Consider the following 27651-nt stretch of genomic DNA (forward strand, 5'->3'; position numbering starts at 1 on the left):
ACTATTAAAATAATAAAAAAAAAAAAAAATAACCCAAGAGGCTTATATAAAAGCCATGTTTAGATACCTCAAATTATTATTGAACTAAGATAATTAGATATTAATTAGAAATTTAATTTTGATTATAGTTTCACTATATAGTCGTATTATATGACGACAATGGTACATTTTAAATCCCTCATAGAGTAAGAAAAGAGTTGACGACATCAAGAGGGCTTGTGCTTATATTGTAGAGAAGCTAAACATACTACTCAATATTGTCCAAAGAAATAATATAATTATAAAATAAGAAACATGATTGCTAAAGAAGATAATTTATCAAAAAATGAGTTGCTCTAGCTACAATAGAAACCATGCAGTTGAAATCATATACAACATCTAATAAAGATCCTATTCTCTCCTCCAATCCCTTATCTTGTTTTATAGATGAAGTGTCACGGCCATAATCATGTAAGCTAATAATTACATATAGAAATAGGTAGAAGTAAGTAAAAGTAGATAAAAGTAAGTTAATTGTATAATATTTAATATAGAAGCTTCTTAGAAACTTCCTAGACGCTGCTTTGACTTCATAGGTGTCTTTAATTGACTTTTTGGATTAGAAACGTGGTCAACAAGTTGGCCATGTGCCACACATGTTGTTAGCTTGAAGATCAAGCTAACTATGTGGCCCACACGTAGAAAAACTTGCCTTGTAAGTCAAGGCATGTGTCCTACAAAGTCAACACATATTGGAGGTCCTATAGAACGTCGCCACGTAGCCCCTAGTTAGATAGTATATATAGAGACAAGAGTGAAGGCTTCTTCACTCTTGTCAACTCCTTTCTTGCTTCTAGTCTAGATTCAAGAGTCTTTAGTTTCTTGTCTTGTGGCAATAGCCATTCCAGTTTCCTTTTAATATACCTACTTGTTTATATTTTGACTTATTATATCGAGATAGCCTTTTTGTGTATATTTTCTCTCATCGAGTCTTTGTCCTTGACAGATTGACAAGAGTACACTTACAATATCAGAGCTTTGTTTTTTCTTGAGTAAGAGTGGATTACCCCTTTCTCTTGACAAGACATAAGCGTATTAGAAGTTTGCGGATTACCCACTTCTAAACTGATATTGTTCTTAGTATCTTCTTTGTTATCAAGTCTTTCTTTTCTTTTGTCTTGAGCAATATCAAACAAATTTTTCTTCTTAGTGTCATTATGGCAGAGCTTGTTGAAATGAAGAGTGCAATGGCACAAATGCAAGAGCAAATGAGGGAGTTAATGCTTGCGATGCATCAACTCAATTCACCAACACAGGAAAGAACAAGAATAGCAGAAAGTGGAGATATAGAGATGATCGGAGCTGCTTCAACATCTACAACAAATCACGTTCTTTCTCCAATTGTACAACACCCTATAAGCACTAGAGAACCAAGAATTGCCTTACCTGAGAAATTTGATGGTATGAGATCAAAGTTTCGAGGGTTCATCAATCAAGTACAATTGGCAATTGAACTTCAACCGCAAAGCTATCCAACTCCAGGATCACAAGTCAGGTTTATTGGCACTCTACTTTCTGGTTCTGCATTATCGTGGTTTTCGTCTTTTCTTGAACAACGAAATCCAATATTGGATAATTTGGAAGCTTTTTTGGCGGAGTTTCGATCTATGTATGGTGAACACGATGCAACTCGTGTTGCAACAAATAAGATCCGAATTCTGCGACAAGGAAATCGCTCAGTAACAGTATATGCTTCACAATTTCGACAACTTGCAATTGACATCAAGTGGGATGATGCTGCATTCATCAGTCAATTTCTTTATGGATTGCAATACGAAGTAAAGAAATTGATGCTCAACTTACCTGATCCTCAAACTTTGAGTCAAGCAATCGATTTTGCAGTAAAATGTGATAATCGACTTTTTGAATTTCGATCTGAGAATCATTCACGGGAACCTCAACATTATTACTCAATGGCAACATCAACATCTTTGCCAAACGTACATTCGGAAGTAGAAGACATGCAAATTGACGCGGTACGTTTTAAACCTCTAACTGAGCAAGAAAAGATTCGTCGTCGTCAAGAAGGATTATGTTTATATTGCGGAGAACCTAAGCACACTGCTCAACATTGTCCAAAGAAACGACGCAACTATAAAATGAGGGGTACGACGGTCAAAGAAGACAACATGTCGGAAAACGGATTCGTCCAGCTACAATAGGGACCGTGCAGCTGGAACCTTGTACAATTCCTAATGAAGGTCCTATCCTCTCCTCAGAACCCTCTCCTTGTTTTATAATAGACTTATATTTAGGACCTAAGAATTACAAAGCCTCTGCTTTATTAGATTCGGGAGCCTCAGCATGTTTTTTAGATGAACAATTTGTTAAAAGTCGTAAAATACCTTTTGTACAGAAACCTAAACCAGTACATGTAGAAGTCATAGATGGTCGTCCCTTGTCTTCTGGAGATGTCACTCATGAAACTCATCCTATAAAAGTAACAATAGACGGTCATGATAGCTACATAGCTTTTAACATAATTAAATCCCCCTCCAATCCAGTTATTTTAGGTTTATCCTGGCTAGAAAAATATAACCCTCGAATAGATTGGAATTCGCGTAAACTTGACTTTTCCAAAAGCATTATTAATAGTTCTACGAACCAAGTAAAAAATTATAAGTCTAGTATAGTAAAACCCGTACTGATAGGTGCAAAAGCATTTATACACGCAGCAAAAGAAGGATCAACTTTTGTTATTTACGCTGCACCTATTTCTGAAAACGTAAAGACTTCAAGTGGCATTCCAAGTCAATATCAGGACTATCAAGACGTTTTTGAGAAAAAGAATGCAGATATTCTTCCTGAGCATCGTCCATATGATTGTTCAATGGACCTCAAGGAAGGAACTCAGCCACCATTTGGACCAATTTATAGTTTATCGCAAGATGAGATGGCCGAACTCAAGACATATATTGACGAGAATTTAGCGAAGAATTTCATACGCCATTCAAAATCTCCAGCAGGAGCTCCAATTCTATTCGTAAAGAAAAAAGATGGATCTTTACGAATGTGTGTTGATTATCGAGGACTCAACAAGATCACAATCAAGAACAGGTATCCATTACCTTTGATATCAGGACTCCTTGACCAGTTGAATCAAGCTAAGATCTATACAAAAATAGATCTAAGTGGAGCATATAATCTAGTACGGATCAAAGAAGGAGATGAATAGAAGACTGCGTTTCGAACCAGGTATGGACATTTCGAATATAATGTCATGCCCTTTGGACTCACGAATGCACCAGCTGCTTTTCAACATCTCATGAATGATGTATTTCGTGAATTCTTAGACAATTTTGTCGTCTGCTATCTAGACGATATCCTGATCTATTCCAAGAACGTCGAAGAACATGAAATACATGTTCGTCAAGTATTACAAAAACTTAGAGATGCAAGATTGTACGCCAAGATGGAAAAGTGTGTATTTCACACTACTCAAGTTGACTTTTTAGGATACATCATTTCAAATGATGGTCTCATGATGGATTCTAAGAAAGTCCAAACAATCGTGGATTGGAAGATTCCAAGGACGGTAAGAGATGTCCAATGTTTCTTGGGATTTGCCAATTACTATCGGATCTTCATCAAAGATTTCTCACGAGTTGCAGCTCCACTTACACGCTTGACTAGTAAAGATAAATTTCAATGGAATCAAGAAGCGGAAGCAGCATTTGAAGCCTTGAAGACATCGTTTGTCTCTGCACCAGTCTTATATCGTGTTGACTTTTCCAAGGCATTTTTTATGGAAACAGATGCATCAGATTTTGCCTTAGGTGCACTTTTATCACAAATGGGAACAGATGACAAACTTCATCTGATAGCTTTTCATTCAAGAAAATTCTCAGCAGCCGAGATCAATTATGAGATCCACGATAAAGAACTTCTTGCGATCGTGGATTCCTTTCAAGAATGGCGTCATTATCTAGAAGGCGCTTCTAGTCCAGTCACTGTGCATACAGATCACAAGAACCTCGAGTATTTCATATCAGCACGCGTGTTGAATCGTTGTCAAGCTCGTTGGAGTATGTCTTTGTCAAGATTCGAGTTCATTATCACTTATCGGCCAGGAAAACAACAAGGTTTATCCGATGCCCTATCTAGACGTTCTTATTTTGCACCAAAAGAAGGAGATGCAGCTTTTGAGCAACAAAGAACGGTCCTCTTGAAACCGGAGCAATTTCATCTCCGAGCAATGAAATCAACATTGACTGTTGATTCAACTTTTCTCAAGCAAATCCAGTCCAGTATGTCCTCAGACCCTCTTGTTTATGATATCGAGAATAATTCTTCCAAGTCTCATGATCCTTCTAAGTTTGAGTTCAAGAATAATCTATTATATTTTGAAGGACGCCTATATGTTCCAGAAGGAGAAGCACGTTTACGTGTTCTTCAAGCACGTCATGACTTTCCAGCAGCAGGGCACTTTGGATATAATAAGACTTTGGAACTCATATCAAGAGATTTTTGGTGGCCACAAATGTGGAAGTCAGTCAAAGACTTTGTACAATCATGTGATATTTGTTCAAGATCAAAAATTCCTCGTCATCAACCTTACGGACTTCTTCAGCCATTACCTATACCAGAACAACCATGGTCTTCTGTTTCTATGGATTTCATCACAGATCTTCCAAGCTCAAGATCTTATGATTCTATATTTGTGATAGTAGATCGTTTCACCAAGATGGCACATTTTGTGCCATGTACAAAATCTATCACAGGTGAAGAAACAGCTAAGCTTTTCATTGATAATATCTATCGCTATCATGGATTACCTAAAGATATCATATCGGATAGGGGAACTCAATTTGTGTCAAGATTTTGGAGGACCCTTTTCAAGATTTTAAAAGTGGACATAAAGCTATCTTCGGCTTTCCATCTTCAAACTGATGGACAAACAGAGCGCGTAAACCAAGTCTTGGAGCAATATTTAAGGTGTACTATCAACTACCAACAAGATGATTGGACAATCCTTCTGCCATTGGCAGAGTTTGCTTATAATAATACGGTACATTCTTCCACGCAACAAACACCTTTCTTTGCCAATTATGGCTATCATCCACGACTTGATACTTTTGATTTTTCAAAAGTTGATAATCCTGCAGCAGAAGATATGGCAAATCGGTTGTCAGAGTTACATGCAATAATGAAGACACAATTGAAGGAAGCTCTAGAACGACAAAAGATAAACGCAGATCTATATCGTAAGGAGCAACCACAAATCAACGTGGGTGATAAGGTATGGCTACTTCGTCGCAATATCAAGACTACTCGACCTTGTGACAAGTTGGACTATCGTAGGCTTCGCCCCTTTTCTGTTTCTGAACAGATCAACCCAGTTGCATATCGGTTACATCTACCGGAGTCAATGAAGATCCATCCTGTATTCCACGTATCTCTTCTTGAACCATATAAGACAGTGGATATACAAGGAAGAAGACAAATGCCACCGCCTCCTATAGAAGTAGATAATAATGAAGAATTTGAGGTGGAAGAGATATTAGACTCAAGGCGGCGCCGAAATAAGCTGGAATATCTTGTTCATTGGTGCGGATATGATATTAGTGAACGCACATGGGAGCCATCCAGGAATCTAGCAAATGCATCAGCTAAAGTCAAAGTTTTTCATCAACGACATCCATCAAAACCAAGATGAAAATCTCTCTTATAAAAGAGACAAGATTGAGGCAAGATAACATTCAATTTCCTATCCTTGTTTGTAACTTCTTTACATTTGTGACGCTAATTAGATGGAGAGCCAACAACCAGCGGATTCAACTCAAGAACCTTCGTTTATTGACCTGCCGGACGAGACATTACGATTGTCACAACCTTCAAGACGACGCAATCGAGATGAAGATCTTCAAGAACGACATGTTCTTCCTCGAACAGATGGTGAGATACAACGCGTTTGGTATCACGATTTGGGAAGGGACTCTCGATGTTTGGTGATTTTGCTAGAGGTAGGAACAACTCCTGATGGTGTTCCGAATATTCTATTCGAAGGAAGTTATGAAGGCCTCAATAATGATCAAATAACTGGGTGGTCTTCCCGCCCTGGTATGGGACACTACCGATGGTTGAGAGGCCCTATCAATCATCTTCGAAGAGAACAGAGATCAGAGTATGTGGCGAATATAATTCGTCGCATCATAGATTTCCTCAACATATGATGACCGCTCCTCGTGGAACTCGTCTCTAGAAGGGGGGGTAATGTCACGGCCATAATCATGTAAGCTAATAATTACATATAGAAATAGGTAGAAGTAAGTAAAAGTAGATAAAAGTAAGTTAATTGTATAATATTTAATATAGAAGCTTCTTAGAAACTTCCTAGACGCTGCTTTGACTTCATAGGTGTCTTTAATTGACTTTTTGGATTAGAAACGTGGTCAACAAGTTGGCCATGTGCCACACATGTTGTTAGCTTGAAGATCAAGCTAACTATGTGGCCCACACGTAGAAAAACTTGCCTTGTAAGTCAAGGCATGTGTCCTACAAAGTCAACACATATTGGAGGTCCTATAGAACGTCGCCACGTAGCCCCTAGTTAGATAGTATATATAGAGACAAGAGTGAAGGCTTCTTCACTCTTGTCAACTCCTTTCTTGCTTCTAGTCTAGATTCAAGAGTCTTTAGTTTCTTGTCTTGTGGCAATAGCCATTCCAGTTTCCTTTTAATATACCTACTTGTTTATATTTTGACTTATTATATCGAGATAGCCTTTTTGTGTATATTTTCTCTCATCGAGTCTTTGTCCTTGACATGAAGACTTTGTCAAAAAACAAGACATATTTCTAGTTAAGAAAATCAAAATTGTGCATATAAAAATAATAGATGGACATTCATTATCTATTGGAGATATTATATATGAACTTATTTTTGTAGAAGTACCAATTAGTGGTCATAATAGTTTAATAATATTTAATATAATTAAATCTCTTTCCAACCCAATTATTTTAGGACTATCACAATTAGAAAGATATAATCATCAAATAGATTGGATTTCTTATAATCTTGATTTTTCCTATAGTTTAGCCCAAGGTCCTACTATGCAAGTAGAAATCCATAAGTTTAATACATTGAAACCATTATTGGTAGGTGCGATAGCATTCATACATGCCAAAAATGAAGGGCCATCTTTTGCTATATATGCCACACCCATTATTGATAATGAAAAGATATCAAATGACATTCCTATCTAGTATCAAGATTTTTAGGACATTTTTTAAAAGAAGAATGTAAATATTCTTTTGAATAATTGTCCTTATGATTGTTCCATCAATCTTCACAAAGGAACTCAATCACCATTTGGACTAATCTATAGCTTATTATTAGAGACCATATAAAATACAAGGATTGAAGACCAAGAAATAGAATTAACTCGACTTTAAAACAATAGGTAGATACAAGGCAAGAAAGTCCTAGCTAGATCATAAGAAGTGAGTTGTTGAGACTAAAGATCCCTTTAGCCTCAATTCTTATAAATATAAGGTCCTACAAAGCTTCTTCAAAAGTTTTTGTAGGGCTTGAGAACAAAGTAAGTCTAAGATCCTTCTTTGGCAACTTCCTAAATCATCTAAAGCTTCCTAAAATCTTCCAAGATTTCCTATGACCTTCTAGAACTCTCTTAGAATCTATTGAAACCTTCTAGAATCTTTTTAGAACCTATTAGAACCACCGCAAATATTCTAAAATCTATAAGAATCTTCTTAGAATTTTCCAGAACCTCCTAGAATCTTCTTGAATCTTCTTCAGTTATATGTCCGTTATATCACCTATTCATCTAGCTTCGAGGTCTCTAAGAAGCAAGGTTGCTACAAGTTAATATATGTGTAAGAAATTGAAAATCTGTTGCATGATGTTTACTATATATTCCAATATTTTTTACAAAGTAAATGTTCTATAGGCCCTTGTAGCCATCCATAGTATCCCAAGCCATCTACTTGTGACCAAGCATGAATTTTGGTATCTTTGTTATAGAATTTTTCTACAAATATTCTTTTTAGGCATCCTTCATAGGTAGGTTCTATCTCAAACTCAATTATTAGCAACCTATTATTAAGTATTCTTCAATGTCTTTGTAGTTCAAGTAACTCTTCATTTCAAGATTGTCTCCTTAAACTACTTAGTTGACATGGTATGGCTGGCAGGGTATCTATCTCTTGACCATCCATATCACATAAAATAAATAAGACCAAAAGAATATAAATGGACTATAGTCGTTAATTCAAACTACTAACTTATACTATTCTTAACATTTGAAAAAACTCTCTTCAAAGGCTGCCTCTTCCCCTTCTTTATGAAGCCAAGAACTAAAAATCTTTGTGGTGAAGCCATCTTACCAAGCTATTGTTCTTCATTTTTCCACATTTGGTCTAGATGGATGTTATTTATGGAACTTTTGAATCTTCATTTATGCATTTATAAGGTTGCCAACTAGTTCCCATATAAATGGAAACTAACTTATCACATGGCATGTTGGTTTTTATATTGTACCAAAAAAACCAAACTTTATTACCAACTTAGAATAGAGGATGTTCCTTTGTCAATTTATTAGCGAGTAGCTTATAACATTGTTAAGCCCTTTCAAGGTGAATCTTCATGGTTGCTTGAATTTCAGCCAACTTTGTAGCAAACTCCTCTGCTATTGGATTTGCCAACTTTGAAGGCTTTGTCATATCCAACTTTGGATGATAACGGTGATTTGAGTAGAATGACATTTGTTGCATAGATGCATAGATTATATTATTATTTGCAAACTCTACCAATGACAAATAAGAAGTCAAGTTGTCTTGTTGATACTGTATGGTGCATCTCAAATATTCCTCAAGAAATTTGGTTGATCCACTCTGTTTGGCCATCAGTTTGAAGGTAGAAGGTAGAAGAAAGGTTGATGTCAATCTTAAGAATCTTAAAGAGTGGCTTCCAAAACCTTGATACAAATTGTGATGTGATACAATGTCATCTGGCAATCCATAGTAAAGATAAACATTGTCAATAAAGAATCTTACCATCTCCTCACTATTTAAGCCATTGAATTAACTCATTTTGATATTTAATATAAAAAAATATACTTATTATACTTAAAACATAAATTTTATGAGTTAATATTAGAATTTTAGAAAAAAATAGAAAATAGATTGCTAGTAGCTGACATGCAATTTAGGATAAAGTTTAGTTAGAAAAATAGGATAAAGACTATATTTTTCTAGTTAGCTAATAGTAGAAGAATTACAAAGGAAGTAGTCTTGGTATCAAAAAAAAAAAAAATCTAGTAAGATTTAATTATGATGGTTTTAAAGATTTTTTTTCAAATTCAACAAATCCAAGTGACAAAGTGGTTCTTCTAATTTATAGAAACCTTTCAAATACAACGGAGGTATTGAATGCATTATGTAGAGTGAAGAAAACAAGATCAGCACTCTTTCCTTCAAAGTACAAGTAGAGAAATGAAATTCTCATTTTTTAAAGAATTTTACAAAAATTACCAAAATCCTTATAAGTAAAAAAAAAAACCTTCATAAAAGTTGCAAATGAGCACAGATTGAGGCATGTGAATAGTCAATCTTAGCATAAAAAGATGTTTTGAACACAATGGTGAATTTAGATTTATCAAAAAGTGTATTTTTTCTTAGTGATAAGAGCCATCAGCCTTGATCACGAAATTAGTTCTTAGATGAATGAAGGCCGTAGATCTACATTAGAGATCTTAGAGATCAAGGGTGGAGATGTGGCCGCCCTTCCACTAGCCACTACTCAATTGTATAAGAGTAGCTTGGTTTTCCAAGCCCTCTCTCTCTCCTCTTTTGGTTAAGGGCAAAACTATTCCAATTTTTGGCCTTAACTCTAATCTTAATCTCATTTTAATTTTTAAATTTTATTGTGAATCTTGTGGATGTGTGTTCATGGATTTTGAGTAGTGAATGATAGTTATTAGGTTTCAAAACAAACTTCATTGTAGTAGATAGCTCCCTCGGCCTCCCAAATACACTAGGGATTTTAAGAGCCTCATATTTTCCTCAATCAGTCATTCAAATTACTTAGTATCAATGTGAAATGTTTTATGATTGTAGCTTTTAGTGTTAGCTTTCCAATAAAGTATTTTTCACTTTATTCAAAGTAAGGAAAAACATTTGGTGAATTTTTAAGTGTGAGGGGAGTTGATTGCTTGTAGTTTAGATCATCCAACTTTGACAAGGTATTTCTCAGTGCTTCCGAATTGGATTACTATGAAATTTTAGTAAATAAGTGTATTTCTAAGCTAAGCTTTTAATGGCATAATTTTTATCAAATTTGAAGATGAATTGATTTTTTAATGAATTTCCAAGTAGAAGGAGGTAGCCTGCCATAGAAGTCTTAGTCACTCAACATTGGAGGAGCATTTCTCGTGGCTTAGATACTAGATTGAGTTGAAAATGGTTAGAACAAGAGCAAATTTAAGTTAATTTTGGGAAAACCAAAAAATAATTCAATTTTTATTTTATCACAATTTTTGGCAATTTTTGGAATAGAAGGGGGTTGGTGCCTCAGTTCTTGAGCATTATTGAGGTACCTTCGTTTTCTCTCCTCTTTAGTCCCATTTTTACTTTTATTTTTTTAGTAACTCGTTACTTCCATATATCAAATTTTAACTCTTAAATTATTTTAATTTTAACTTAATCTTTATTTTAACTTTTATCTTAATATTTTAACTTTATTTTTTACTTTTATTTTTAATTTTTACTTAAGATTTTGCCTTTACTTTGGATTAAAGATAATAACTTAATTCATTAATTTTACCATCAGTTATTTAAGAAGTAATAGTTTATATTTTAAAAAAATAATAAAATAATAATATAATAAAATAAAATAAAAATGATAATGAAAAAATAAAATTAAAAAATTGAAACTAAATTATCTAATTAAAAATAAAAGAAAGAATTGATTTGTATGAAGTTTAAGGAATGAATTATCATTTTGAATGTGAATAATGTTAGGAAATTTGATTAATAACTTGGTATTTTAAGAAGAACAAGTAATGACTGAATTAAAATTTAAATAATAGCTTTATTTTTAAATTTACATATTTAATTCACTTATTGTGAGTTAGAATAAACTTCTAATTAGCAGAGGTTTATTTTAGCCCATAAACTAGTAATTGACTTCTTCAAAGTATAAAATATGCCATCTTAGTCAATCAATCACTAAATAAATGAAGACAAGAGGCTATCTTCTAATTTTGCCTTTGTAGCTTTTCTAGTACAAAGTGGACATGTTTTTTGTAGAACCATATATAAGACAAGGATTCAAGACCAAGAAATAGAGTTAGCTTGACATTAAAATAATAAGTGAATACAAGGCAAGAAGGTCCTAGCTAGACTATAAAAAATGAATTGTCGAGAGTGAGGATCCTCCCAGCATCGACTCTTATATATAATAGGTCCTAGGAAGCTTCTTGAGAAGTTTCTATAAGGCTTGAAAACAAAGCAAGAGTAAGATCCTTCTTTGGCAACTTCCTAAATCATCTAAAGCTCCATAAAACCTTCTAAGATCTCCTATGACCTTCTAGAATTTTTTTAGAATCTATTAGAACCTTCTTAAAACCTATTGGAATCTTCTATAATCTTCTAGGATCTACAAGAACTTTCTTAGAATCTTCTAGAACTTCTTAGAAACTTTTCAAACTTTCTTCACTTGTATGTATGTAACTCTTATCAGTAAATGAGTTGGCTGCACTCAAAGAGTACATTGATGAGAACTTAGCTAAGAACTTTATATGCCATTTTAAATCTCTAATCTATCTTATTTATAAAGAAAAAAGATAGATCTCTGTGGATGTATATAGATTATCGAGGACTTAACAAGATCACCATCAAAAATAGGTATCCTCTACCTTTGATTTCAAGACTTCTTGATCAACCAAATCAAGCAAAGATCTATACAAAAATAGATCTACAAAGAACATATAATGTAGTCCACATCAAAGAAGGAGATGAATGGAAGATTTCTTTTCAAATAAGTATGGATATTTTGATTATAATATCATGCTTTTTAGATTCAGAAATGCACCAATTTCTTTTCAACATCTATTGAATGATATCTTTTGTGAGTTTTTTGATGATTTTGTCGTTTTTCATTTTCTTCAATCATACAACATTTGTTTAAGATCAAAAACTCCTCATCATCAACCTTATAGACTTCTTCAACCATTATCTATTCCAAAACAACCATGGTCTTTTGTTTCTATGGATTTCATTATAGATATTGTAATCTAAGGTTTTTATGACTATATATTTATGATAGTAGATCGTTTTACTAAGATGGCATATTTTATACTATGTATAAAATCTATCACAAGTAAAAAAATAGCTAAGCTCTTTCTTGATAATATCTATTGCTATCTTGGATTATTCAAGGATATTATATTAGATAGAGGAACTCAATTTGTATCAAGATTTTGGCGGACTCTTTTCAAGATTCTAAAAGTGGATATAAAACTATCTTTGGCATTCCATCCTCAAATTGATGGACAAACGGAGCATGTTAATCAAGTTTTGGAGCAGTATTTAAGATGTACCATCAACTACCAATAAGATGATTGGACAACTCTTTTGCCATTGGCAGAGTTTGCTTATAATAATATAGTACATTCTTCTACAAAACAATCACCTTTCTTTGCCAATTATGGTTATCATCCACAACTTGATACTTTTGACTTTTTAAAAGTTGATAATCCTATGGCAGAAGATTTAGCAAATCATTTGTCAGAGCTACATGTAACAATGAAGGTGCAGTTAAAAGAAGCTCAAGAACAATAAAAGATCAATACGGATGTCTATCAAAAGGAACAACCACCATTTCACATGGGTGACAAGGTATGATTATTTCATCATAATATCAAAACCACTTGTTCTTGTGATAAGTTGAACTATCGAAGGCTTGAACCATTCTCTATTTTTGTACAAATCAATTCAGTTACATATCGTTTATATTTATCAAAGTCAATGAAAATCCATCTAGTATTCCATATATCTCTTCTTGAACCATATAAGACAGTAGACATACTAAGAAGAAGACAAGTTCCTCCTATAAAAGTAGACAATAATGAGAGTTCAAAGTGGAAGAAGTCATAGATTCAAGGCGACGCCAAAATAAATTGGAATATCTTGTCCATTGGCATGGATATGAAATTAAAGAGTACACATAGGAGCTAGTAAAGAATCTTGCAAATACAGCAAAGGCAGTAGAGGCTTTTTATCAATGATATCCATCAAAATCAAGATAAAAACCTTCCATATAAAAAAAACAAGATCTAGATAAGATAACATTCTACTTTAAATCCTTGTTTGTAGCTTCTTTATAGTTGTGATGCTAAGGAGATGGAGAACCAACAACCAACAAATTTGATGGAAGAGCCTTTGTTTACTGATCTATTAGACGAGACATTATAATTGTCACAACCTTCAAGACGACGTAATTGAGATGAAGATCTTCAAGAACAACATATTTTTCCTTGACTAAATGGCGAGATATTATGCGTTTGATATCATGACCTTGGAAGAGACCCTAGATGTTTGGTAATTTTATTAGAGGTAGGAAAAATTCCTGACGATGTTTTAAATATTTTATTTAAAGGAAGTTATGATGGCCTCAACAATGATCAAATAATAGGGTGGTCTTCCCACCCCTATATGGGAGACTATCAATGGCTGAGAGTCCCTATCAACTATCTTCAAAAAAAACAAAGATCCGAGTATGTAGCAAATATAATTTATTGTACTATAGATTTTCTCAACATATGATAACTACTTCTTATGGAATTCGTTCCTAGAAGGGAGGATAATGTCACAGACATACACATGTAAGCTATTAATTATCTATATAAATAGATAAAAGTAAGTAAAAATATGTAAAAACAAGTTAATTCTATAATATTTTTTATAGAAGCTTCATGAACAGTGATTTGACTTTATAGGTGTCCATAATTGATTTTTTGCTTTAGAAAAGTGATCAACAATTTGGTCATGTGCCACACATATTGTTAGCTTGAAGACCAAGCTATCTATATGGCCCACACATAGAAAAACTTGCCTTGTAAGTCAAGGCATATGTCCTACAAAGTCAATACATATTGGAAGTTCTATAGAACATTGCCACGTAACCTCTACTTAGATAATATATATAGGAACAAGAGTGAAGCCTTCTTCACTCTTGTCAATTCTTTTCTTGCTTCTAGTCTAGTTTTAAGAGTCTCAAATTTTCTTGTCTTATGGCAATAAGCCATTCTAGTTTCTTTTAAATATACGTACTTCCTTATTTCTATTTTGTCACTCTTTCTTTGACATGGATTTCATTAGTTTATGCATCATGTTTTAGTTCATATCCTTGACAGTACCATTGAACTTAATGACTTTATCATTGAGTTTGAAGCTTTATATAATAGCCAAACTAAGAAAAAATTAAAATAATATCCTGACAATATATAGCAAGTATTCTTTTGATACTTACAAGGTTCTCTTATATACAACTACTAAGACTTTAAGGCCCAATACAAAGTAAAAATTGAAGCATTTAAAGATTATTAGGCTCTAGCTTTTAAGAACTTGTTTGAAAGACAAGTGAAAATTGGAAGTGATAGAATTGATAGTGGCACTCTAACAATTAGAAAAAATATAGACTGTAGAGTGAAAATTAAAGAAAGAAAAAGCTTAGAAGAAAATAAGGATAAAATCAATATAGATAAGAAATAAAAACCTTCATTCATTCATGTTTTGAATTTTTTTGAAGTATTTTAGTTGAACTATTAGGGCCATAGGCTACATAAGATATTGGAGCTTTAGTAATTTCAATTGAAGAAAAAAAAAAAAAAAAAAAAAAAAAAAAAAAAAAACTATGGTGATATTTATCATTGATTCAAGATATTGATAGATAGCACTAAAAGAGTCATAGTTACTTAGGCCATCTACTCCTCATATAATATCATAGATTCTAAGTTCAAATATTTAATTAGAACTAAAATGCTAAGCTTGTCTTCTACCAATTCACCAACTTTGGAAAATATTTTCTTGACTACATATGACATTGTTATTAATTTGGCAAAAAAAAGACAATTATACCTATAATAAAAAATATTTCTAAGACTATAAAGAATATCAAGGTTATTCATGTCAAGATTGTCATGAGTGTATGTTTTAGTCAAAAACATGCAAGATACAAAATCTAAACCATCCATAGAGAAGTTTTGTTTAAAAAATAAATCTTCAATTCACTCTTTTATGAAGTCTTAAATTCTTCATCCAAAATTAAAGCCAGCTAATATAAAGAATCTCAAGAAGAAGCCAAAGATGAATTAGGATACAAGAATAAGACTACAAAAGAGAAGAATAAATCTTTTAATAAAAAGATAGATAGTTAGGAGAATGAAATCAAAGATAAGTCTTGTTTGAAGGCAATTGAAGCTCTACTAGCATTAATTTTAACTACACTAAAGACAAAAGATACTTCTATAGGAAAAGAAAAACAAAAAAATAAAAATAAAATCAAAAATAAAAATATTATAATTTTATAGAGCATGGAATGAGTCTTTTTTTGATGCAAGTGAGTCATATTATATAATAACTATTAGGACATAGGCACAAGAAGAAGTACTCAGAGGTAACACTAGTACACTTCATCTACAAGTTAGAGAGGTATGGTAGCAAGTTAACTTACTAAAGTCATTGATCTTAGAAGATTTGAATTTTAAATCACAATAAGTTGTACAAAAAGACATAAAGATAAAAACTATATCAAGTTGCCAAATGGAATTGAGACTTTATTTGTAGCATCGAAATTTTTTTTGATGTCCCTATTTTTGCTCAAATAGTTGAGGCACTTAGAATTAATATAACTTAAGTATTAGAGACAATCAATATTTTATATATAACTAATAGATGATAATTTATTATAGAAATGATGATAGAGATACTTGAAGGACATGAATCATTGGAAGAAGTGAACATTTATACATCAAGAATACAAGTTTAAAGCATGCCATCAAGACCACATATTGAAAGATCTTCTCTCACACCAAAAATTGTAGTAGTAGATAACATATAGAATTTGTTGTAAATTATGGGACCTAATAAAAGGATCTTTATACATTAAAGGATTTTATTAGATTTTAGAGTCCAACTATTAATGCTAAGCAAGGCTACACAAGGATATATTAGAAATTTACACAAAAGTTTATACAAGGATGCATTAGAGAATTTATTCTTTTATTACTATTACATCTATAAAAAGATTAGAAAATACCATTGAAATTATAATTCAGCTATTGTTGATTAAACTTTAGCTATATAATATTATAGATGCAACAATCATTAAAACCAAGGTTATTGTTATATAAGCTTAGTTATCTAATGAGTTAGTAGGTCCTATATTCTTATATCATATGAATTTTGCTTTAAATTTCAGAATGAGAAAACCTTATTTAGAACTAAATGGCATGCTAGTGATAGACACCAAGCCACTTTACCTACATAATTTATATGTAAGGAAGAAGGTCACCACATGAAGCATGCTATGGTGGAAATAGATTCAAATGAAGTTTTAGATAAATAGTATTTTCATTTGGTGAGTCTTTTCCATTCAAAGAAGTTTGAGGTAGATATGATACTTCAAAGGTCTTGGTACCAAGGCAATTACTTGGTAGTCTTCTAAAAAAGACATTTGTTTATTGGAATTTTTTGGTGGCATTGATATTAGATTAGCAATTTTTGTACAAGAAAATGTCAAAGTTAAGAAGTACTTGTATGTAGGTATGGATCCAATAGCTAAAACTATAATCATTAAACATATCAAAAATCTTTAAAATCTCTACTATAATTTATTCCAATGCAAGGCAACCAACACTTTTTTTTATTAAATTAGCACAAGATATTACTTTAATTGATGAAGCAACTTAGAACTCATGATCAATTCAATTTGATTATTGGAAGTTGGCCTTGTCAAAGCTTATCTATAGAAAAAAACTAAAATAGATTATAAGATAAGCATAGTACTTAATTTCAAGAATTCATTAGAATTTTCTAAATTCTTCAAGTTATACAAACACACAAACTTTGTTATATCATTGAGAATATATGTAAGATTTTATAGACTAAAAAGGTGAATATCAAGTACATTCATGCTTATTTCGGTCCACCAATTATTATTAATATAGCCAATAAAGGCTCACAAATTCATAGGACTTACAAGTGGTGGATTAATTTGATTTTTATAATTAATTTATAAGCTACTTATAATTATACCAAATAACTATTTCAATTATTTGTATAAGATATTATAGATCTTCATAAAAGACCTTGTAATGTTAGGTGGAATAATAAGCCACATTATATAATAGTTAATATACTTAGTAGGCCAAATAAAGCATTTCTTATATTTATCAATTTTTTTAAATTATATATATTTTGTAGAGATAGTCTAGAAACTATTTTTGATACAAGTAGTATGGAATATATCATTAAAGAACCTAATATAGATGAGTGGAAGTGAGCCATAGGATTTCTCATTAGCATCACTTAATTGATTAATTAGTCTATCTTTGAGGATCAACAAAAGATGTTACTTGGATATGCAACAGATTTGAATTGTTTAACATGGATATTAGCTATTGTTATAGAAGAGTAGTAGTTTTGTATACTACAAAGTCATCATATTTAGAGCAATAAGCTGCAATACAAAATCTATCATATCTTGGAATAGATGATGTGTATTGAGACAAAGAGCAGTGTTGTACTATGTGTATTATTGTTTAATAATGAATTAGGTACTTAGTTATGAAAGGTAAGTAGAAACATAATAACAATCCTACTAAGTCTAATAGAGTCTTAAATAAATTTTAAGTAATCTTTAATAATCCTAATCAAACTTTAACCAATCCAAAGTATATTTAAAAGAAATTACAAAAAAAACACAAAGAAGTCATAAATTAATTTTAAAATATATATATATATATAAATAAATTTTAAAAAATATATAAAAATAAAATACTTAAAGAAATAAAAATCATATTTTAAAAATATTAGAAATAGAAAAATAATTAAAAATAATCAAGAATCTTTAAAAAATATTAAAAATAAAAATCCTAAATAAATCCTAAATAAAATTTAATCCAATTCTAATTTAATCTTAATTAAAATTTTAATAAATCTTAATTAGATCTTAAATCAAATTTTAATTAAACTTCAATCAACATCCTAGTTGAAATCCTAATAAATATTAATCAAATCCTATGTCAAATCCTAATAAAATCCTAATAAAATCTTAAATCCTAATCAAATCATAATCAAATTCCAAATCCTATATCCTAATCAAATCCTAAATTTTAGACTAATTCTAATGAAATCCTAGCAAAATCCTAAATCCTAACCAAATCCTAAATCCTAGATCAATCCTAAGAAAATTCTAACTAAATCTTAATCAATTACTATAGTTATTTGAAACCTCAATAAATATTAATTAAAATATAAATCTTGACTAAAATTTCAATAAAACTTCAATCAATAAGAAATTAATATGTATACAAATTTTGAGAAGAATTGGACTTATCAATTGTAAGAAAAGCTTCCAAAACCTCTCAATTGTTAGCTTCCTTTATTCTCCGACTTGAATGTTGATTTTTCAATAAATTTTCTCTTTGCATAACCATTCAATTGCTCCAAAAATTTAGTTTTGTATAGATATTCAAGTCTAAATTACTTTTACTAATTTTTTTTTGAATTGAACTAACAAATATTTCTAGATTGTAAAATCTCACATTAATCCTAAATTTCAATTATATAAGACCATAATCCATAAAAACTCTTATACACTTCAATTTAAATGCTTCATTGATCTTAAATATTTCATACACATTTACAACAAGCACAATGAAAAGTTTTCAAATTTTCACCCATAAATATGCTACCAAATTCACAAAATCTTCAAATTTATAAACTTATTTTTATTTCTCAAAATCTAAACCCATTATGTACATTACCAACTTTGAAAATCCCTCAATACTTCAATATTAATCCAAATGACATGAAACTAACTCTCAAAATTCTCTTCACAAGTTTGCTCTCTTATTTCACTTTTCAATTTGCAAAAGAATCCTAGAATTGTTGATGGTGTGCGGTTTTGTACTTTGGGATCTAATTTCAACTCAAGTTCACAAGTGATTCTCTCCGAGTATCAATTTTTGGTAATTTGAGATAATTTTTGCTTGAATCTATTGTTTATTTTTCCCTAAAGATACCTATATTATTTACTTATCTTATTTACTTTGATTTAAGGTATTTATGCTTCTACAAAGTAAATAGAAGTTCCTTCTATAAAATATTATATTAAGACTAAGTTTTTTATTACCTCCCTATCATTTATCCTTATTTTTCTACTACATCTTTCTACTAGACTCTTCTATAATAACATCCAAATTTTTATTTTTCACCATATAATTGTATTATCATACAATAGTGGTAGCACTACATTATTAGAAATGATAGAATACAAGATCACTACTTAAAAGGCATTTTGGTACATTTTTAGATAATTATGAGATCTTTGATAAGTATGTAAAAAAAAAAAAAAAAAATTGTCAATAGAAATGCCAAAAAAAAAAATTGAATGGAATTCCTATTAGAGAGAAGAAAATTATTGAATATGTCTAGCATAGAGGAAAAAAAAAATCTATGCCCATTGGAATTGTATAGCAACTATGAAGAATGCAATCCATTTCAAAGGAGAATAAGCCACCATTGACTGCAAAAAATTGGAAACCAAATATGGAGTTTGAAGGGGGAGTGGAAAGGTAAGAAGACCAACAATTACTGAAGTGATTTAGGAATTCTTAAACGGCAAGAAGTTGTGATTGTTTTGATGGATGATGCTCCTATTTTTTGCAAAAATTATAGGTATAACGAAGTATAAAAAGAGTTGATAAAAGCTCAAACTATGGAGCTATTGGATGCCAAATTGATAAAATTTTCTAAATATACATAAGCTACTGTAATGCCTACGCGCCTGAAAATATTGTAACATAGACAATACTATAATTGGAACAAAATTCAAATGTTATGAAACAACTCAAATATTGCACATGTTTAGCAATTATTATGTGACATATGAAAACATGAACAGAATTCTGTAGATTTATTGAACCTTGGATAAGGCACAAGCTACGTCAGCATCCAACTTCACAACTCATTTTTTCCCCTTGGAAATAAATCCGCGATGGACATGCCCTCGACTTCAGGCACTCAAAGTGCCAGGCTGGACAGCCGGACCACCGTGTCGTCAAGCAAGCCCGCACGGAAACCGTGAGGTGGGCGGGAGGGGGGGGCTGTGGCCGTGCCCATGATTCCCCCACCCCTCTGTACAGATATTTGGGCCCTAGGGCCGAGCGGAAGTACTCTGATGTCCAAACCTTCACGTTCAGGCCTTTCTCCGTTCATGGCTTCGTGACCAGCCTCTTAAACCCTAAAACTCTCTCCCTCCGGGCTTTCCTGACATTGCTGCTACCTGCCCTGTGTCCGACGAGTACTTTAGCTTGCTTACGGCTCCCGCCGTTTAGTTTGCAGTGTAGTTGCAGGAACTCGTAGCGCGAATTTTAGGGTTTAGGTCTGTGAGTGGCGGAGTTCTTGAGGCGAGATTGGTTTTGTGCTGGTGTAGAGATGAGTTGGGTTTAGAGGGTGCGGTGGCGCTGGCGGTGGATTGCTCTGGGAGTGGTCGCAGAGAGAGAGTGAAGGGAAATTTTGAAGATTTTCCAGGATGCCGCTGGCGCAGAGGGCAGGGGATAACAGCGAGGCACGCTACTGTGGGGTTGAGGTAGGGTTTAGCGATGACATTCAGAACGCGCTGGCGTTTGCGCTGGGCGGGCAGTTTGATTTCATTGCTGCGTCCCTGACGGATCCGAACTACAGACCCAGCGAGGGTAAGCCAGGGCCCCCACCGTTTGCTGGGTCCGATCTGGTGCTAAGCCCCTCGCAATGGAGCAGTCATGTGGTGGGCAAGATGAGTCCGTGGATTGATCTTGACTCGCCGGATGAGTTGGCTCGCCAGGATGCGGAGGTTACTCTGAAGCAAGAACTTAGCTGGGCGACGCATCTCTCCCTGCAGGCTTGTTTGCTGCCTACCCCTCGCCCTCTTAACTGTGCTAATTATGCACGATGTGTGAATCAATTGCTCCAAGGGCTCAGCAACCTCCAGCTGTGGCTTCGGATTCCGCTCGTTGCTCCGGAACTTCAGGCCGTAGAGGGGACCCCTGAGGAGGATGCCGTGTTTTTGAAGCGGGATCCGCTATCTGGTAGGCCGCTGAACGATTCTTGGGAATGGTGGAACATGTTTCGGTCTCTGTGTGAGCATCACAGCCAACTCTCAGTTGCCCTCGACATTACGGGATCTTTACCTTCCCCGAGTTCCTTAAAGAGATGGACAGGAGAGCCTCTGCGAGCCGCTATAATCCATACTAGCGCTTTTCTTACCAACAAACGCGGATACCCTTGCCTTCCCAAGAGGCACCAGAATTTTATTACCAGTCTCTTCAACCATAATGTGCAAATTATTGTCTCGGGAGATCCGATGCATCTCGTGGATGGATCAGAAAATACCACAGCTAGCAGCGAGAGCAGTGCGAATGGCTCCGAGGATGGAGTTTTCCCCAAGCACCCCTTGCGGCCATATCTGGAGTATATTGGATACTTGTATCGCCGCATGGCCCCCCCTACCGAGCAAGAGCGGTTTGAAATAGGGTATAGGGACTTTTTGCAAGCGCCTCTGCAGCCTCTAATGGATAATCTGGAAGCCCAAACATATGAGACGTTTGAAAAAGATTCCACAAAATACAGTCAATATCAGAAAGCGGTTTTCGCCGCTCTGATGGATCGTGTGCCGGATGATCAGACGACCGTGGTTCTTATGGTCGTTGGAGCCGGACGGGGGCCATTAGTGCGTGCGTCTTTGCAAGCTGCTGAGCAAGCCGGACGCAGTCTTAGGGTTTATGCAGTCGAAAAGAATCCAAATGCGGTGGTCACTCTTCACAGCTTGATCAAGCTAGAGGGTTGGGAAGATTTAGTTACTGTTGTCTCTTGTGACATGCGAGAATGGAATGCTCCGGAGCAAGCTGATATACTTGTGAGTGAACTGCTAGGGTCTTTTGGAGATAACGAGCTTTCTCCAGAATGTCTTGATGGAGCTCAAAGATTCCTAAAACCAGACGGTATATCCATACCGTCGTCCTACACAAGTTTCATAGGTCCCATCACTGCGTCCAAGCTGCATAATGACGTAAAATCATATAATGATTTGGCTCATTTTGAGACCGCTTATGTGGTGAAGCTGCATAGTGTGTCAAGGCTGGCACCGCCGCAGGAAGTTTTCACATTCGAGCATCCCAAGTTCGTTGGAGGCAAGATTGATAATCGAAGGTACAAGAAGATGTTGTTTGAGCTCGCGGAGGATACCGGCAGCGCTCTGGTGCATGGATTTGGAGGCTACTTTGATGCCGTGCTGTATAAAGATGTACACCTTGGGATTGAGCCGTCTACTGCTACTCCCGACATGTTTAGTTGGTTTGCAATATTTTTCCCCCTTCGAAGGCCTATTTATGTACCTGCAGGCTCAGCTTTAGAACTTCATTTCTGGCGTTGTGTAGGACCCAGCAAAGTCTGGTATGAGTGGTCTGTCACTTCACCAGATGTTTCACCCGTGCACAATCCCAATGGTCGCTCATATTGGGTTGGATTGTAAGACAAAAAGAAAATGTTTTAAACTATTCCTTGTTCTTTCTTCATCGAACTCTTTAGGTCCTTTGTTATTTCACAGCTAACCGGTTTCGGAATAGATCTGACTTCTAGGCTAATATTAGAGATACTTGGTTTGTAATCATGCAAAATTTCTCAACCAAAAGTATGTTCACTGCTTGTCCTATGGAACTTATAGATGACCAACGTATTTGGAAAATCATTGAACTCCAAACCCCAATCAGTAGATCTAGACTCTTTGTCATGAACCAAATTCTTTTAGAATTAATGAGTGGATATGTGTATGTGAAAATGAAAACATGTAATTTATTTTTATTTTTATTAGATTACCACTCTAATTCTCATAAGTTTTACAAATAGAGAAGATTGACAACAATATAATTTACTTAGTTAAGACAACAAGGCATATATTTACTTAAATGATGTTCAAAGGAAACCAAGCATCAACCATATGTAGTCTATATATATATATATATATATATATTTTGTCCCAATTGTATACTTTGAGCTTCACCTACTAAACTTATATTGGTCAAGGCTTTATATCTTAAAGAAATACAACATATAGAGAAAAAAATGTCACTTAGAAAATAAATCTCTATTATATTAATACAAATAACTAAAATGAATTAACATATTAAATCCATAATTTTAAATAAATTAGGAATCTAGTTAGAATAATGTAATTTTTTTAAAAAAATAATTATATTTATTTAACCATTATTGCATTGAGACATAACAACTAACAATTGGAAGAAGGAAAAAAATAACAATATTAGTAGAAAATGTAATGTGTGTGCCTATGCCACTAAAAAGACATTATTACAAAAATCTCATGAATTATCAATAGTCAAAAGATTAAAGTTTATTCTTCTATATTTATCAAAAAATGCTAAGGCCTCTAAAAAAACTATTTAGTAGCATTAAAAAAACATAATTTTTAGATGATAAATTTAAAGAGTTTTTAAAATAAAAAACTTAATTTATAATACATATTTTGAAAAAAAAAAAAAAAAAAACGTAAGTTGGTAAAAAAATCCTAAAAATAGTTCAAAAATATATATGACTTTAAAAAAATATATTTCTAAAAAATTATAAGCATATGGCTAAAAATGACAAAGTTAGATTCTAGTAAATAAGAATGTTTGTTAGATGTAACCACTCTTTTTTTTCCAATGCCTTGTATCTTTCTTTTAATAAGATTTTTATTTCCTACTTTCATTTAAAATCCTAAAATACAAGTTTTAATTTCTTTTGTAATTATAAATTAATAAGTATATTTTAGAAAAAATACATCTTTTCATTTTTCAAAAAGAATAATAAATTTCATTGCCAAATACTTTATTGCATTCATTGTTCAATATCCTTAAAATCTAGTGGTAGTTGGCCTTCTGTGGTTTGAATCACATAATTGAGACATTAATGGAAATTACAAAAAGTCACTTAAGGATCTAATCAAAATACCAAAAATCCATTTTAATCTTTATTTGATGGAGCTAATGCCTCTATACAAGCTATAAAAGAAGAAGATTTTTTTGTTATTTATACATCATTAATTTTTTTATTCTAATGAAGGCTACAATATAATCTCAAGGCATTATAAAAAATGCTAATATGTCTTTGAAAAAAAATAATATTGATATTTTTAAAAATATGAATCTTATGATTGTACAATTGATCTTCAAGAAAGACCTCAATTACCGTTTGAACTAATTTATAACTTGTAGAATATATTTGTTACTTTAAAAGAATATATTTTTTGAAAATCTTACAAAGAATTTTATTTGATATTCAAAATCTCTTATGCACGTGCTTATTTGTTTTGTGACAAAAAAAAAAAATAGATCTCGAAAATATGAGTAGATTATCAATTGAATAAATTAACTATTTATGATTATTATCCTTTGTCTTTAATATTAAGCTTCTTTAATCAATTGAATAAAACTATAGACTATAATAATATAGATCTACAAAGAGCCTATGATTTGATAAGTGTTAAAGAAGAGGATAAATAAAAGATTGCATATTAAACAAAATTTGACTATATCAAATATAATGTCATGTCTTTTAGACTTGGAAATGATCTAATATCAATGTATTATATTATAAATATTAAATATTACAAGTATTGAATATTATAAATAAATAAAGATAATAGATTTTATTCTATTATCTTTTATTTAAAAATATTTTTGATAGCTTAAGTTACTTATGAAATTCATAAAAAAGAATTTCTTCCTATTATAATAATTTATTCTAAAATAATGTCTCTATTTAGAAGATTCTTTTCATTCAATGAAAATTTACACTAATCAAAATAGTTATATTTTTTTGTATCAATGTATATTTTAAATAATTTCTAAATCCATTAGAACATATTTTTTATATAGTTTATATTGAATATTATACATTTTTTTAGATAATAATAAAGATCATTAGATGCCTTGTATAGATATTTTTATTTTGGACCAATAGAAAGAATTTTTATGTATGATCCATAACAAATTGTTCTTTTGAAATCAAAGCAACTGTATCTTTAAACTACTAGGTCAATAATTATAATTGATATTTTATTTTTTTGATAAATCTTGTTCAGTTATGTTAACAAAAATTCTTCTTTTTAATTTTTATAACATCCTTTATAATGGCTCTATTAGGTTTGAATTAGATTTTTTTTTTTTTTTTAATATGATTTTTTTTAATAAATTTTAAAAGACCAAACATAATTACATGTATTACAAGTACAACATGACTATTGCAATAAGACACTTTGGATATAAAAAAGTCTTTGAAACTTAACTTAAGAGATTTGCGGTGATTTCAAATGTAAAAAGAAATGAAAGCATTTGATTAATTCTATGATACTTATTCTTAAACAAAAACTTTAAATTATCAATTCTATAGACTTACTCAATTTCTACCTATTATAAAGCAAACTTGTTCATTTGTTCAATAGATTCTATTATAAATTTGATAATTCTAAATTCTTAAAAAAATTGTGATAATAGATTGTCTAATAGAGATGGCTTATTTTGTACTTTGAATAAAAACTATTATTAGTAAAAAACAATCAATTTATTTTTAGTAATATATTTTAATATTATAGACTTCTAAGTAATATTATATATGATTGAAGATTTCAATTTGTATTAGAATTTTATAAGACAATATTCAATATATTTAAAATTGATATCAAGTTATCATTAATTTTCTATCTACAAGCTAATTGATACATAGAACATAAATCAAGTATTAGAATAGTACTTGTAATGCACTATTAACTATTATAAATAGAATTGAGAACTTTTTTATTATTAGTAAAACTTTTATACAATAATATAGTATAGTTTTTAGTTCAATAAAGTTAATTTTTTGCTAATTATGATTACCATCTATGATATGATACTTTTGATTTTATAAAAGTTAAGAATTCAAAAGCAAATGATTTGGTAAGAAAAATGGTAGAGCTTCATAAAACAATAAAATATAATTAAAATAGGCTTAAAAAAATAAAAAATAATAATATTATTTTTTTATTAAATATATATATATATATTCAAATTTAATAATAAGACATATTATTTGATTTATCAAATATTTGAGCTATTTATTATTAAATAATAATAATAATAATAATAATAATTAAATATTGATTACAATTACTATAGTCAATAACAACTTATGATGTATTTTGCATGTATCATAATAAGTCTTATATTTCAATCAATATAATATGAAAAAATTAATTACTGCCACTTCTTATTCAAAAATATAACAACTTAAAGTTTGAAGTGGAAGATATCTTGGATTCATGGCAATACCAAAATAAATTGATACATTTTGTATATTAGCACAGATTTGATATTATTGAAGGTATTTTAGAGCCATTTGAAAATTGTACAAATGCATTAGAGCTTGTTGCTCTTTTTTTTTGAAGACACCTATATAAACCAATGACCAATTATTTATAATATAATAACATAAATCAAAGAATAAGAAATTTAAAGATCAATATATAAAACAACTTTGCAACATAAAGAATCAACAACTAATAAATTTATCTCAATAGTTTTTATTTATAAAAACTTTTATATGCAACACTTAGATTGTCTTAACTTAAATAACATTGGAATTTTAATAAATATCTTCAACAAAAATATGATTAATTTTAAATAAATGACAAGATGTAACATCTTTAATACTACAATCTTAGAAGAGGTTTTTTATGATTAGTTATATTATTGAATATATATATATATATATATATATATATACCTCATAAAATGCATAATGAATTATTTAAAGATATTGTTGAAGATTTCAACAACAATCAAATAATATGATGGTCGTCTTGCCTTGATATAAAATATTATTGATAGTTAATGGAACCATCATCCATCTTTGTATAAAATATTGATCAAAGTCTGTTTTTAATACGATTTGATGGATCTTGGTCCTCATCAACTTATAAAGTAATTTGATTGGTGATAGTAGAACTTATTGCCTAAAAGAAGAAATAATGTGATTGATGCTTATAGTACTTAAGTAAATAGAACTAAATAAAAGTATATAGAAGCATGTTATAAAGAGAATGTCTTCTTTAAAAAGCTTTAAGGAAATCCTTCAGATGTAAATAAGATACTTAGACTTTTATAGATATGTCATATAATTATTGACTTTTATTCCATAAGTTTTATTCTATTAAAAAATTATGTTAGAAGCAACCCACAACTTGATGATTAGATCATAAGCCTTGCAGTTTCTTAAAAGCTTCTATAAATCTTCCTTTATAGTTTGTATATAAAAACAAACCTAAGGCCATATCCAATCTTTTCAATACCTT

General features: G+C 31.5%; 1 protein-coding gene across 1 annotated transcript; it reads left to right on the plus strand.

Annotated features, from left to right (window-relative positions):
* The first annotated feature begins 20450 nt into the window (after positions 1-20450).
* LOC112290561 (protein arginine N-methyltransferase 1.5) lies at positions 20451-22837 on the plus strand. The gene has a single exon (XM_024536950.3). The coding sequence runs from the start codon at positions 20818-20820 to the stop codon at positions 22792-22794; it is 1977 nt and encodes a 658-aa protein (XP_024392718.1). The 5' UTR covers positions 20451-20817; the 3' UTR covers positions 22795-22837.
* Positions 22838-27651: the final 4814 nt, after the last annotated feature.

The sequence above is a fragment of the Physcomitrium patens genome, chromosome 1 (genome assembly GCF_059467195.1).
Source record: "Physcomitrium patens ecotype Gransden chromosome 1, ASM5946719v1, whole genome shotgun sequence".
In the NCBI taxonomy this organism is placed as follows: Eukaryota; Viridiplantae; Streptophyta; class Bryopsida; order Funariales; family Funariaceae; genus Physcomitrium; species Physcomitrium patens.